Here is a 14,866-nt window from a genome sequence, read left to right as displayed (position 1 = left end):
TTTATTCACTCCGCTCAATTGGCGGACCTGAGACCACACCCCTAGTTGTTATGGGACAGTGGTAGAACATTATGGCTGTGGTAGATGTGCTATACTATAGCATAGGTACCGTAAATTATAGTAAACCAAATTTCCTAAAACTACAAATCCCATTACAAATGAAAAGCACTAGTATAACTGCAATACACATTTTATGCTTATACGCCAACCTAGTTCTGTACTCGGTTATTAAACCTTGTAAATTTTTTAAGCTATTGAACATCATAGAACCTATAGATAAAACATATTATAGAACCCAACTGATTTGTTTAGTTGAACAGCAGTCAAGATGGTTTGATTATTTCTAAAATCAATAACCATTGCAAGATCCATTGGGGTGGAGCCCAAAAGGATTTTTAAGATAAGAATAGGACTGAGCTATATAATCATGCAAAATTCCAGACCACGGTGGTCGTGATTGAGTTCCACGCACACAATCTTTCGCCTTTATAAGTCATCATTGGGGTGAGGCTTTTATTAATTGTACACGCATGTCTTAAGTATGTGTCCTAGGTCATAAGCAATTTATTTAGCCAGATTTACAGAAATGCATTGGCAAAGTCCTAATCAAAATTCGAGCCCTGGCCGTCGTCGTTCGCATTCCACACACCACTTGTAAAATTGTTGACGTTGTATTTTGACATATTATCATTGTGACTAATATCTCAGCTATTCTCCAAACTCTGGAGTTTATTTTCAAAGAAATTTAGAAATAGTATAGGTATCCACCAATTTCCCAAAGTAGGGAAAATATATACCATATAATATTATATATATCATAATAACATAATATAACGTCGATATATCTAGTACGACTTGAATGGTGTCTGTCTGAATGTGTGTTACTCAATATCGTAAAAACTACTTCACCGAATGGGCTTAAATCCCTTAAAATATGCTCTGACACATTCACCTTTGGTTTCAGGAACATAACTAAATTGAAACTATTAGTTTGACAAATATCTTTCTTATAAGGCTAGGCTAACTTATAAGACTACCTAGTACGAATGATATGAGGCGCTGATGCATTTATGGAAATAATGTACCCATACGATTCAATTTTCAAACGATAAGCTGTCTTAAACATTTATTTCGTTCATAAACGTACATATAAAGTAAATAAGGAAAACTAATCGCACAACATAAAGCACTGTAGTAAAGAAAAAAAACAAACTATAAATTGGTGTAAAATACCTGCATTTATGCGATCTTGTTTGTAGCTGAGTTGCTACCGGTTTCAGCTCACATTGGAGTCATCTTCAGGCAGTTAAGATGTCTTCTCGCTTCATTCGAAGGTCGTTAATAGATAGTAAATAAATCAACAAAACACAAACACGTACACGGACATAAAAAAGAACATTTAAGGCTATAAAATACTCAAAACGGTAGGCCTTTTAACAGCCTTTTAATTTTAACAGCAGGGAAACTATAAGGTTTAGATGTTTTAAAATATTTTTACATTTTGTTAGTTGATAAAAATACAACTAACAACTAAAAACTCAATTATGTTTTGACTAGGATTGAAAATACATATCTGTTATCTAAACTAAATGAATGTACATATTGTTTAAAATCCAAGAGAACTAATTTTACACTATTATTTGATTTTTCCGGTATACATTTAAGTAATGATATTTTGTTATTACTAACACATTTTTTCATTCAAAGGTAGCTACTAGCTACTACTTCTCTTTTTTATATCATTGACTTTCGATACTGCAGCAATTATGATTTTTAGCATTTCGGTTTACCTACATGTATTCTATTATAAAATCTAAAGATATTTTACTAGGCGTTTCATGTATGGGTTACCATTGAGTGCCCCGATGTTGGTTATTACTCTAATTTTTTATCTTAACACATCCAATACCATTAACTTAATTATATTACGATAAATTTAGCGTTTGTGTTTTGCTACACCGCTGATTAAATTAAAGCAAGGAAAATATCATAAACTAAGTTGGACACAGTGTAATTTAGTATCAAAGTGTTTTGTTAGGTGATAGGTTACGGAGAAAATTCAAAAAAATTGTTAATTTAAAATTCGAATGTTATTCTTATGGGGAATATTGTAGAATGTTGTAGTTGGCTTGTTTATGTATATATTTTGATCAAACTTGGTGTATTTATTTATTTCATACTGAGCTATTGATATTTTAATAAAAAACCCACTTCATTAGGTTCCCTGTAGCAGCTAACCTAGGTACTCGCTAAACATAAATGTTAATTTAATAGATTAATAGAAAATCAATCCAGGCTAATGGAAATTCGCTTAGTCGGCAGGTTTGCTGTAGCGGGGGTATTTTTATTAACTGCAGCCAAAAAAATGTATTTTGCGATAACTTGGGCACTTTCAATGGCTGTAGGGCGGAAACTGGATTTTCCTAGCCTAGTAACCAGCTCCAATCGATTTCTCGTGGCCAAATACCCCATAATGTGCAAAAAAAAAATACAAATCCTCTGACGAAAATAAAAGTTTGTCCGTACACGCGTTTGTTTCAGAGTATAGGAGACACACACACACATTGCTCTGAAACCTTGAAGAAAGGCTTGATCTTAAAAAGTGCCAAATAAAATATCATAAATAAAAGTAAATAGTGTTTCAATACAGTTGTTGACCAATTTCAACATTTCAGGTTCTGCGTTTTTTTTATCATTAAATGGGCGGCGATTTTGGGTTGGTAAATAAATCATAGAAGCTCTAGAGCAGTCTAGTTTCTTGAAGTGTGCGTAGAAATGTGAGAACAATTACAAAAATTGTTTAATGAACAATCAAGTGTACTGTGTGTGCTGTTTGTTGTTATCAGTTTCAACTTTATAATCTATATACAAATCTTTTTGCAATAACCAACTTTTTAATCATAAATTCAAATCTAATTGTAACATATTATTACGTTACTGTTGCTATTCTAACTCGGATGGATAACTGAAGTGAGGATTCTGTTGCAGCTCCTATGAGAGGACACATAAGATCAATTACTTCTAAAAATTCCGCTTCAAATACTCGTTTTAAAGGTATGTTAGCATTCCCTAGATAATAATTACTCTTTTGGTCCACTAACTTCAGTTTTAGAGTTTTGTCTTTAGCCTTATTTTCAATTATGAATATGTGCTCTTCGTTGAAAATTGGATTCTTTGATGACACTGATTTAGAAGACTTGGTATCATTGTCGATACTTAAATACACAGCGGAATCGGGGTTTCCACTACTGTTGGGAATTTCCAAGTTAAAGGCAGCACGTATGAATACGACTAGTACACATGGCTGTTCCATCTGTTGCTCATCTTGGTATTCGCAAGTAAGGTTGTAGTAGAATATTTCTAAATAGATCATCCCGGAAGTACTGTCTTCCAACTGAACCCAAGAACATAAATGTTTTTTTTCTACAGTCAAATTTAGATCCAATGTTACTTTCCCAAGAATTATACTACCATTTTTTCCACTAACGACAATTGTAATTTTATCATCAAATGACAAATAATCTACCATTAGGTTGGCACAAAAGTTCCATTCTGGATCGAGAAAGCTGTTGACTGTTTGAGATGTAAATGTTTGAGGCCCAAACGTAACGGTAACGTAAGTTTCAGTGAATCCAGAGCTAAATACACCCGAACCACTGTCTCCTAGTCCACTGGCTTTAATAATTTTTAAACGAAGAAGACCTTCAGGATCCAAGCACTTACAACAGATCGAATCTACAATATCAATTGTTCCAACTGTAATTTTATTTGGAAGAACAACGTTTAAGCTCAATTGATCATCTATTGTTCTTCTTAACATTCCACTTACACCAGGCACACTTAGGATATCCATTGCACCAGTGAAGTCATAGTCGAATTTTGGTTTGTGTACTAAGAAAATCTCTGCCCCTTTTATGATTGGAATCGGTAGTTTCATAACTGTTAAGACAATCCTAATATGGCCACTGAATTCCAAGTGTTGTACGCCTCCACCAAGAGACATGAGGTAATAATAAAGTTCAGTGTCTCCAGCATAAAATACCATTACATCGAATATGATGTACTCCATTTGTCTTGAACACTTTTTCTTAACATTTAATCCGTATAAACGTGGACATATTGAGCCTAGCCTTATTGTGTGAAACTTGAATTCAGGACCATTTTTGTATTTTTTCAAAGATTCGTTTATTTTTGGTTCTATAATTTGTTTCAACAGATTTTCTGTATACTTAGACATTTTAGACCACATATTTTGGGTGATCTTGTTCAAAAACTCACAGTTTCCCTCCTCTGGAAAATTCACACTCTTTGGAAAAGGATTTGTATTGATTAGTACCATTTTCCTCCCCGTTTTGTAAAAGATGCCAGTAGACACTTGTTGGTTAAACACGCTTTCTAATCTCTTATGATTTCTGTACGCTAGTCCGATTAGAATACTACAAATCCAAATAGGAGTTACGTCAAAATAGCCTGTATAAAACACCATTCCCGACAAAATAGTTTTGGATGCTAACGACGAAAATATATCAAATGCACTCCTCTTCTTTTTAAAACTGATCTTAATTTCTTCCATGATGTAAATGTACCATGAAGGAGTCAGATAATAATTATTGAATGATTATGTTGTTATAGTAATTATAAACACTAATTAAATTGATTGAAATAATTAACCCAACACAATGTTTATTTTCATAATTATCGAGGAACCATAACACATGGGTTTTATTTGACTTGTGAATGCACACTCATACATCTCCACCTGACTAAATTCACCCAAAAATCTGCTCAGAGTGTTAAAAACCACATCTGCAGCAAACCTACAGAATAAGTGAATTTCCACTTTTCTGATTGGATTTTCCCTAAGATGTTTTCTTTAACAAGAAATATCTATTCTCTGTATAGCATCAGTTGCCCAGTCATTTAATACCTTAAAAAATGAAAAATCTTATAGTTCTGAAAATTGATTTAAAATGTCGTCCTAGGTGTTTTAACATACCAAAAAGCCCCGAGGGTAGGGGGTTGGGAAATGGCCACCATCTTGGATTTAAGTGACATTTTTAGGTTTTCCTAAATATCTAGAAAACCATAAACATTTTGTATACAATATAAAAAAAATAAAAATTAATTTTGTTAGATAGCTAACAATAACCGCATTATTTTAAGCTAGTTTATTAAATTAACACTTTTTTATGTGATTATCCTCGCCTTAATCTTGGACCAATTTTGATGATTAAGGTGTCAAATTGATGGGAATTTTGTCAAAATTTCATGAATATCGGTTATATTGACCTTAGGTGGATAGGCTTTGCCACGTTTAGCATTTATTTTACGTACAAATTTACATTTATTCCTAATTGAAGGGGTACATTAATAAGATATCCTACTAGTCCTTAATGTATTACCTATATCTTGTATATAGTTGAACCAAAATAGTTATATCATGTACTTTTCTTGTAGGTCATTTTATCTTCTTTAATTTCCTAATTTAATATAGTATACAAAAAGTTGGTAATTTTTCGAGATATTTAGGAAAAACTAAAAAAAAATTCAAGATTGCGGCTACTTCCCGACTCCCCACCATAACGGGGCTTTTCTATTATCGGAGAGACGTTTTCTAAATAATTGTGAATTCAGTTTCCATTGCAAAACATCGTGTTATAGACAACTGTAAATATATGTAACAAACGACAGATTCTGCACGGAAAATTTTCACAATATTAGCATAGATAAAACATATTAGTCCCTTATTAAGGTGGGTTTACACTGCAGTTAGTGCAGTTTGCAACAACAACAAAATTGCGACCTTTAGCTTTGTTTGCAACCAATTAGTTTCAGACTTTGTCTTTTTAAACCAAAAAGTTGCAAACAATCCTTGTTTTCATTATTGTACATTTTTGTTATGTTTATTACTGTTATATTTATAGTCTTTGTTAACTTTATTCATTGTTATATTATTTATTGTATTCTGTTAAGACGAAGGGTAGACGAAACCGAAGTTCATCCAACACCAAATGTCAAGTTTCTTGGATTGATCTTGGACGAGAGACTTAGTTTTCATGGCCATATGAAACACATTGCAAAGAAACTTAGCTCTGGTATTTTCGTTTTGCCTCAAGAACAATGAAAATCTGGAGGTACTGCTGATTGCATACTATGGGCTCATTTATCCCCACTTAGCATACGCCGTTCCTATATGGGGATGTGAGTGCCAGCAGACCAACATTTTGTTTAAACTTCAAAAAATGGCTATGAGGACTATTTTCTCTTTGCAAAAGCGTAAATCATGCCGTAAATATTTTGCTCATTCAAAAATTTTTACATTTCCATCCATTTATATTCTTGAATCCTTAACATTTGTAAAACAAGAACTTGCTCAATTTAACGTTTCTGTCAAAAACCACTACACTTTGCGAAACTCACACACATTACCAATCCCTAAACATTCTACGACATTTTTCAAAAGACACTTACAGTACAATGGAATAAAACTTTTCAATTCTCTTCCACTTTCTCTTAAGCTAGAACCAAACCTTCCAAAATTTAAAAAAACTATTAAAATCTCTTTTGATAAATTTTACCTCTTACAGCGTCCAGGAATTCATTACTCATATGGGTGAGGTTCATAACTCCAAGTTTTCATAACTCCAAGTACTTTTAAATACAACATTTCATAACTCCAAGTAAAATTATGTCCAAGTAAATTAAAACCAAAATATCATAAGACCAAGTTTCATAACTCCAATCGTTCATAACTCCAAGATTCATAAGTCCAAGTTAAAATAAAACCAAGTAAATTAAAATACAAAATTTCATAACTCCAAACGTACAGATTTGCAAGGACCACAAGTCCAAGTTTCATAACTCCAAGGGTTCATAACACCAAGTTTCATAACTCCAAGTGACAATGGGTACAGTCTGTGCAGGAAGCGATAACGTACGCACACACACGCACCCATTACACACACACATGCTGGAAGAGAGTTTCCGATGTTGGCGAGATTATTCGAAGTGGTGCGTTCCCTGTCGCTTTGCACGTTCGTCTAAATTGTAATACAAATAGTGAGAGGATGAAATTTACATATTTAAATTCTGCGTAAACTGATGTTTAATACTATATAAATACAATTTAGTTCGTGCAGATGATTAATGTTTAATAATGGAAAATATGAAAAGGTTGTTCAATGTAAACATGAAAAAGTAAGTGAGCGAGGATTTTTTTTATTTTTTGGTCAGATGAAAACTTTCAGCGAGAAAAGTATAGATAATAAGATGTTCTTCAATTTTTGTTCCAAACATTTTTTCGTAAGACTTTTAGTTTGTCCAATAATCTACTTAGATGACCACCATGAGGTGAATGAATTAGTTTACGCGCACAGTATTTTAGCAATTGCCGTCTTCCAACAACAATATTAAGGAAATACAGTATTAGTTCACGTTTTAAAATTTCTAAACTATGAAAAATATTTAGTCTTAACTTCTTAAGCTGTATGTACGAAATTTCGAAATTTTTTCTACATAATATTCGTGGTGCACAACGCAAATAAGTCGTAGTGCCTTTTTTTCCACTATTTTTCATCTCCTATTTTCGGAACAAATTTAAACAGTATTAATCCAGGTTAAGGTTTCATCTTGTAGCATTCATTTGTAAATATAAAATTTGATTATAGTTACAATTACTTGTTCCCTCATAAATCTTTATTCCGTAACAAATATGAGAGTGTATGTTAGCAAAGTAAATTGTACGCAAAATGTCTGTAGTGTATAATGGGTTTGATAAAAAAATACCATATTTAAAATTTTAAAAATACTATCTAGACTTGTATGATCCAAACAAGCGGATATAATCTATAGATAGGTCTAAACATTTGGATTTCGTGACTAAATTATCATAGAAATAGGTTTTTGAGTAAATACATCTATACCTAATACCAGATTGTTTTATTTGAGTTAAATAGAAGGTATTTATCAGTTAGGTATTATTGAAGTACCTTAATGAGTTAAGTACTTTAATATAAGAATTGATGTCGTCCAGTGGTCAAAACTCGACCACAATCCAAATAAAATATGAACTTATCTATGTTCATCCCACGCTGAAAATCAAACATGTGATGATTGTGTACCAGTCTTCAATTTGTTTTGATTTTCTGTATATTTATCGTTGTTATTGCGTCACCAGAATTTTAACTCATAATCCAAATGTTAGTTTTTTGTTTGTGTTAAATTCGTTGTCGTACTTATTTTTCATCAAATTGTCTGTCACAATTTTATTTGTTCAATTGGTGTATTTTTTGTTTAGTTGCAATAACGTTAATTATATTTACCTGAGAAATGCAAAGTTAAAGACCTTCTGTTGTTCAGATGATTTTTGTTTCGCTTAGCATATGAATAATAATTAAAAGCCTTCAGTAAAATGTTGGTAAGGGGCTCTTGGATATTTTCATAGGCTATTATTAAAATGGCTTGACTTTTATGAAAACATAGGTTAATGTCATTGACGTACCAGATTAATTTGGCTTTAGAGGGCTTTCCTCTGCAATGATTACAAATTTAAGTCCATGTTTCCTAATAAAATTTGTAGCACTTCGGCTAACATCCTCGTTCATAGTTTGTAGGAATCTGAATCTTGTAGGTGTTCTTCATTATACAGGCTAATGACGATAGTTAATTCTTTAAAAAAATATTATCTCTATTTCTTCTACTAGGGGGCGTTCTATGACTTTTAATGTTTCAATAATTTGCAAATGGGTTCTTTCAATGATTTATTTTTCAAAGATTTAATTTTTGTAGGACGCTTTTCTTTGAAATGCAGTTTAAATATTGACAGCAATTAAATTATACAGCTGATCAAAATTTAAACAATTATGATCTTTATAAGGACTAGTGAACCTGTGCGGCTCAACGCCCCGCAAAAACATATAAATTTATATAACAATTATCTTGATATATATTGACTTGACGTCGAAAATTAAATACAGTAATAATAAAACCTTAGAAGGGAAGCAGTCCAGCCATTTTCTAGCGTTATGCATATTATATTTAGTAAATTAATAAGTGTTCAAGTATGTTATAGGGTAGTAATTTTTTTATTAGATAAAAAACACATTTAACAAAACATTTAATCATATCAAACCAATAGGCCTATGTAGCATATTTTGAGGGTCATAAAATGCTGCTTGAAGAAAACTCTTTTAAAAATAAACACTAAACAATATATTTTTATCACAAAGCATTTCCATGAATACTACGATTTTAGTCTTAAAGCTACCTTCAGGAATATTACCCTGGTCAGAATTTTCCGTAATGAATATGCGTATCCTATTAAAAGATGTAGCCTTACTTAAAACAACATATATACAGTTGTTCATGACTGAAATTGGTGATGATGAGTGACTAAGAAGAGTGCTGCTCTTTAATTAAAGTGCTTGTGCTGCAAATGCCAAAGATAACAGAAATTTGCATCTATCCATTTTAAAAGGTAAGTTTGTTTCAGACGGGCAAATTTGTATCCTCAAAATCAAAATATGTCCCTACCCATTTGTCCCAGTTAGGACTTTACATTCTACTTAACATTGTTGTTAACCGTTCTGATCACATGAAGCCTTGTGCCATTAATGAGGCCCTTTTTGATGTTTTAATATCAATAAAACCACTGTCCCCTTTTATTAGTATAATCTGTGTCTTGGCAATCCACTGACCTCTATATTTAAAAACTCAGTTCGATTTTTTAGATGGGTGTCTCCGCCTTCGACTGTTTTCGAGGACCCACTCTTCTTCCCCTTGGTATACTGACAATTAATTACCTGACTTGTCAAGTTCATGTAATAATTCATTACCACTGTTAGTTTATAAAGAAAATTAGATAACAGTTACTTGGCTTGGCGCTTTCATAACTGCAAACTCAAAATACACCCACAAGTAAAATAGAATCAAGTTATTGGTAAAAAAACAATGTTTGTGTAAAAAGATTATTCACATGAAGTAGATGATTTGTTTGATTTCTCGATAAGCTGTTTCGTTTCTAATGAATTAAGAATGTCAAAAATTTGTGATTTTACATACATAAATTATTATAGTAAAGTTTTCTAAATCATAGTAACTTAGTCTCAACTGAATTTTACTATTCCCAGCATTAAAAATAAAGTAGTCAGATCCATTATGAGTAAACTTTAAGGTACTTAATCATTGATTGAAATGTAGTATACATTAACAGTCATAATACACAGCAATTATTATGTAGTAGACTTTGACTATTTTCAAGTAACAAACATATGTTTCTGTAAATAAAAATTATCTCCCATGTTATCCTTATGGAGAAATACGAAACTTTAAAGGGCCCCAGGACCTCACTCTCTAATTATTTCCCTAAAAAGAAAGTTTCCTGCACAACTTCACGTTACGCTCTTTCCAATGACACCATAAACATGTCAATCGGTACAGTAGTTTCGGAGGAGTAATTGTCACAAAAAACCTGCTTGCGTATTAAATAAGTATAGATAGATAACATGGGAACCTTCAAAGCCACTGGGGTAGAGCCCAAGGGACTTTTTCAAATCCAGTTCAAGGCCAGTTTGCAAATCTACGCGACACGCTCTTTCCAATGATACGTCAATGGATAAAATCGGAAGAAATGACGGAGGAGTTCAACCGACAAACTTCGTGTTCACGTATTAATTATATAGATATACGTATCACGTTTCGTTTAGCCTACAGGTAGGAAATGTCGCTCATTACGAAAATCTATATAATTAATACGCTACATGAAACTTTGTCGGTTGAACTCCTCCGCCATTTCTTAACCGATTTTATCCATTGACATCTCATTGGAAAGAACGTGTCGCGTAGATTTGCAAACTTTTTACATTTTTGAAAAAGTCCCTTGGGCTCTGCCCCAGTGGCTTTGAAAGTTCCCATGTTATCCTTATGAAGAACATAAGTGTTTACATTTTGGTCAGCTGTTTAATTTAATTGCTGTTATTTATTTTTCAATTCAATGAAACCCATCGAGTACATTTATTTACTATTTGAGTTTGTGTAAACATAACCTCCAAGACGGATTTTGTTAGTATGGTTGTACAGTATCTTAAATTTGTGTATTTATTTATCGTTGTTTTGTGTAGCTATGACGGATCGTGTTAGTACGATTGTAACATTTATCGTTGTTTTGTGTAGCTATCATTTGTTTATTTGTTGTTTTTTTTCTTTTACATAGAGGATACGCGTCCGGTAACCGGACGTGGATAAGGCGTACGGCAATGACGTCATGGGGTTGCGGGAGCCTGGAACGCCTTTACCACAACAATACAACGTTCAGCCATCGGTGGTCGTGGTGTAGTGGATAAGGTGCTCGGCTGATATGCAAGAGGTCCAGGGTTCGAATCTCATTGATGACTTTAACTTTTTGTCGAAGAGTTTGCATTGAATACCATTTATTCTTAACTGTACATCTTTTATTAGAATTTTTGGCATTTATAATTTTTTTATAGAGAAAGAATTTAACCTTAATTAGATTTTTTCATTATCAGCAAGTTTGGTTGGTTAGGTTAGGTTATGACAGTAATTGCCGGACGTCTAATCCACGTACGGTTACCGGACGTGTATCCTCTGCCTTTCTTTTATATGCCTCCGACGTGACGACAACAACACATATAGACAGGAGGCGTAATCGTGATAACGACCGCAGCTCACAGAACAGTGGCGAGTATTAGGCTTAACTCATCACAGTCAGCACCTGACCCTGGACAATCTCAACTATTAGGTTACAAATGCCCCCTAACACTACCCCAAAACGACTTTTCGTTCTCAATTGGCCCTCTATAAATGACCTGTGTTGCCTGTACAGCGAGGCATTTTGAGAAGGAGAAAACCGGCCCGAATGCTTTAGGTTTATCAATATTATGCTTTATATAATGTTGATAATAATATAATAATAATATAATATAATAATATAATAATATAATAATAATTATAATATAATTATAATATAATATAATAATATAATATAATGCTTTAGGCTGCTGACAGTATTACAACGGAGCGGACAGCGCAGGAACTTGTGGCGCTGACTGTACTACACATTCCACTTGGAGATATGAGACTCGACTCAACTTTTGGAGTTATGACACTCTGCTTTAATTTTTACTTGGACTTATGAAACTTTGGAGTTATGATATCTTGGACTTATGAAACTTTGGAGTAATGATCACTTGCACTTATATTTTTCTTGGAGTAATGAAATTATCCCTTTTCGGGTACTTGTAGTTTTGAAACTTTGGATTAAATATAATTTGGAGTTATGATCTCTTGGACTTATGAAACTTTGGAGTTATGATCACTTGGAGTTATGAAATCTTGGAGTTATGAGATGATCCCTTTCCCTATAGGGAAGTAGCTATTACCGTAGGTCTCATGGTAAGACCTAAGCCCGGGACCGATTTACTTTTTCATTTTGATGTCCCCAGAGGCCAAAAACACCATTCGTTCAAATTTTTATATATCTATATATAGATATATAAAAATATATATACACATATATATATATACATATATATATACATATATACATATACATATATATATATATTATATATATACATATATATTATATATATACATATATATTATATATATATGTGTGTGTGTGTCCATCCGCACGATAACTTGAGTAATTTTTGTCCGATTTTGATAAAATTTGGTTTGAAGGTTAAGGCGGGATAAACTTGAATGAGTTCGCGAACCAGCATGATCGGACTATGGGAACGGGTGTTTATGGGGGGTTTTATGGGGTAAAAATAGGCTTTTCCCATTTTTGACCCTAAAAACACAAAATTTCACAATTTCTTTTCAAACCATTTTGTAGAGCTTAAAAAAACAAATAATTTAGTATATTGAAGCGTTATTATGCGCCTAATTGTTACGGAGAAAATTCAAAAAAATTGTAATTTTAAAATTCCCATGTTATTCTTATGGAGAATACGTCAACTGTTGTAGTTTGCTTGTTTATGAACATATTTTGATCGATTTTGGAAAATACTTTGATTTCTTACTAAACTATTATCATTTTATAAAAAAAATCTTTTTTACCCTCCCTGTTGCAGCAAACCTACCCAGACAGCACACTTTATCCCAGGACATCCCATAGTAGTCCCATATGTCCTGAGAATGTCTCGGGATATGTGCGCTATCCTCAGGATATCCCGCAAAATCCCGGGACGAGTACGAAATCCACAGGATATCCTACAATATACCGTAATGTCCCGGGATTTGTAAGTTAACCTCAGGATATCCTGTAAAGTCCCGGGATATGTACGAATGCCATAGGATATCCCAGAATGTCCCATGACATCCCGGGACATGTACAAAATCCACTGGATATCCTGTAATGTCCCGTAATGTCCCAGTAACAAACTGAAGAAAAAAAAATACTATTACTGATGAAATGTACAGTATATCTAAATTTAAATGTTCAACAAGAACAAGGCCAATATATAATAATTTGCTTTTTTCACTAGTGCTTTCAGAAACTTGGTTTCCATCTTCAGGCTGTGTTTACACTAGTACAGAAAGTAAATATTTACTTAATAAATTAATTTTAAACAAAGTTAAAACAGATGATTTAAAGGATATTGGAAAAATAAAAAATAATATTAGAAAAATTAATCTTTTGAATTTTGGATATGTTACAGTGTTGTTCTTGATGTAATTATTTTCAGTAATTCCGAATTTATAATTGGGCCGTCTTCATTATTTAACAAATAATTTTGGTCTGTTTTTTTTTTTCTAAAAATAAGATTCCCACGCATTAAGATGTTGAGGTTTTATAATTTATTTTAAAAGTTTAAGGTTTCCCAGATTGAAAATATGTCTTGTTAATACTATGGCTAGCAAGGGTTGACTTTACTTTACTGACATATTACTACCACTGAGTTCAGGAAAACTAGAGTTCTATCATAGTTGTGTGAAATGTGAATTTAATTCTAACTTTAAATTAATAAAACAACAAAAAACTAATTTTAATCATATAACAATCAATTATTACAGTGCTAATCTAATGGTGATTAAATAATCTATATTCAAATACCAGTATCCTCTCCAACTACCAGAAAAACAATTCAACTACTTGAGGTCTAAACAGATTAACAGAATCATATATAGCCTATACTGTAGTATCAAAAATATTTTAAGTATTGCGACCATTGCAACTGTCGGCTACTCTTTAACCACTTGAAAACATCCATAATCAACAAGCGCAGATAGCTCAGGAGGTAAGGTAAGAGGCTCACAAGGCGAAGGTACCAGGTTCGAAACCCGTCTGGGCCAAAAACTTTTTTCTCGTTTTTTTCTTCAAAATTTGTGTTTATTAACTATTTAATCAATTTACTAAACTTATAATTAAGCTTTTCATACAAAATCTATATTATTTTGTGTTTTTTATGTTCAGGCCCAGACCACACTTTATCCCAGGGACATCCCATAGTAGTCCCATATGTCCTGAGAATGTCCTGAGGACTACCCTGGGATGACCTCGGATGTCTCACGGATATGCGTGTGAGCTTATCCGTAGGACATCCCCGGGCGGGGACATTAGGCATTCCTGTGGATATCCTGTGATATCCCAAGTTGACCATAGGACCACTATGGGATATCTTGCATATCCTGTCGCAATATCCGTGGGATGTCCTGAGGAGAAAGTGTGCTGTCTGGGTAAGTACTCGTTAAACTAATTCTATTTAAATAGGAAATAAATGTGCTATTTTTAGGGAGGAATTTTAGTGTAAATCCAATCAGGTTAATGGAAATTCGCTTAGTCTGCAGGTTTGCTGCTGCGGGGGTATTTCATCTATATTGGCTAAGCACTAATAGAAGATCT

At 32.9% G+C, this 14,866-nt stretch overlaps 1 protein-coding gene across 1 annotated transcript; it reads right to left on the bottom strand.

Moving 5' to 3' along the window:
• Positions 1–2,929: 2,929 nt before the first annotated feature.
• On the bottom strand, positions 2,930–4,378 carry LOC129003266 (extended synaptotagmin-3-like). Its single transcript, XM_054431558.1, has one exon. It carries the CDS (start codon positions 4,337–4,339, stop codon positions 2,930–2,932), a length of 1,410 nt encoding a protein of 469 aa, XP_054287533.1. The 5' UTR covers positions 4,340–4,378.
• Positions 4,379–14,866: the final 10,488 nt, after the last annotated feature.

The sequence above is a fragment of the Macrosteles quadrilineatus genome, unplaced genomic scaffold, assembly GCF_028750875.1.
Source record: "Macrosteles quadrilineatus isolate MER2022 unplaced genomic scaffold, UCM_ALF_1.0 Scaffold_9__3_contigs__length_116548681, whole genome shotgun sequence".
Lineage (NCBI taxonomy): Eukaryota > Metazoa > Arthropoda > Insecta > Hemiptera > Cicadellidae > Macrosteles > Macrosteles quadrilineatus.
This window is presented reverse-complemented; position numbering and strand designations above follow the sequence as displayed.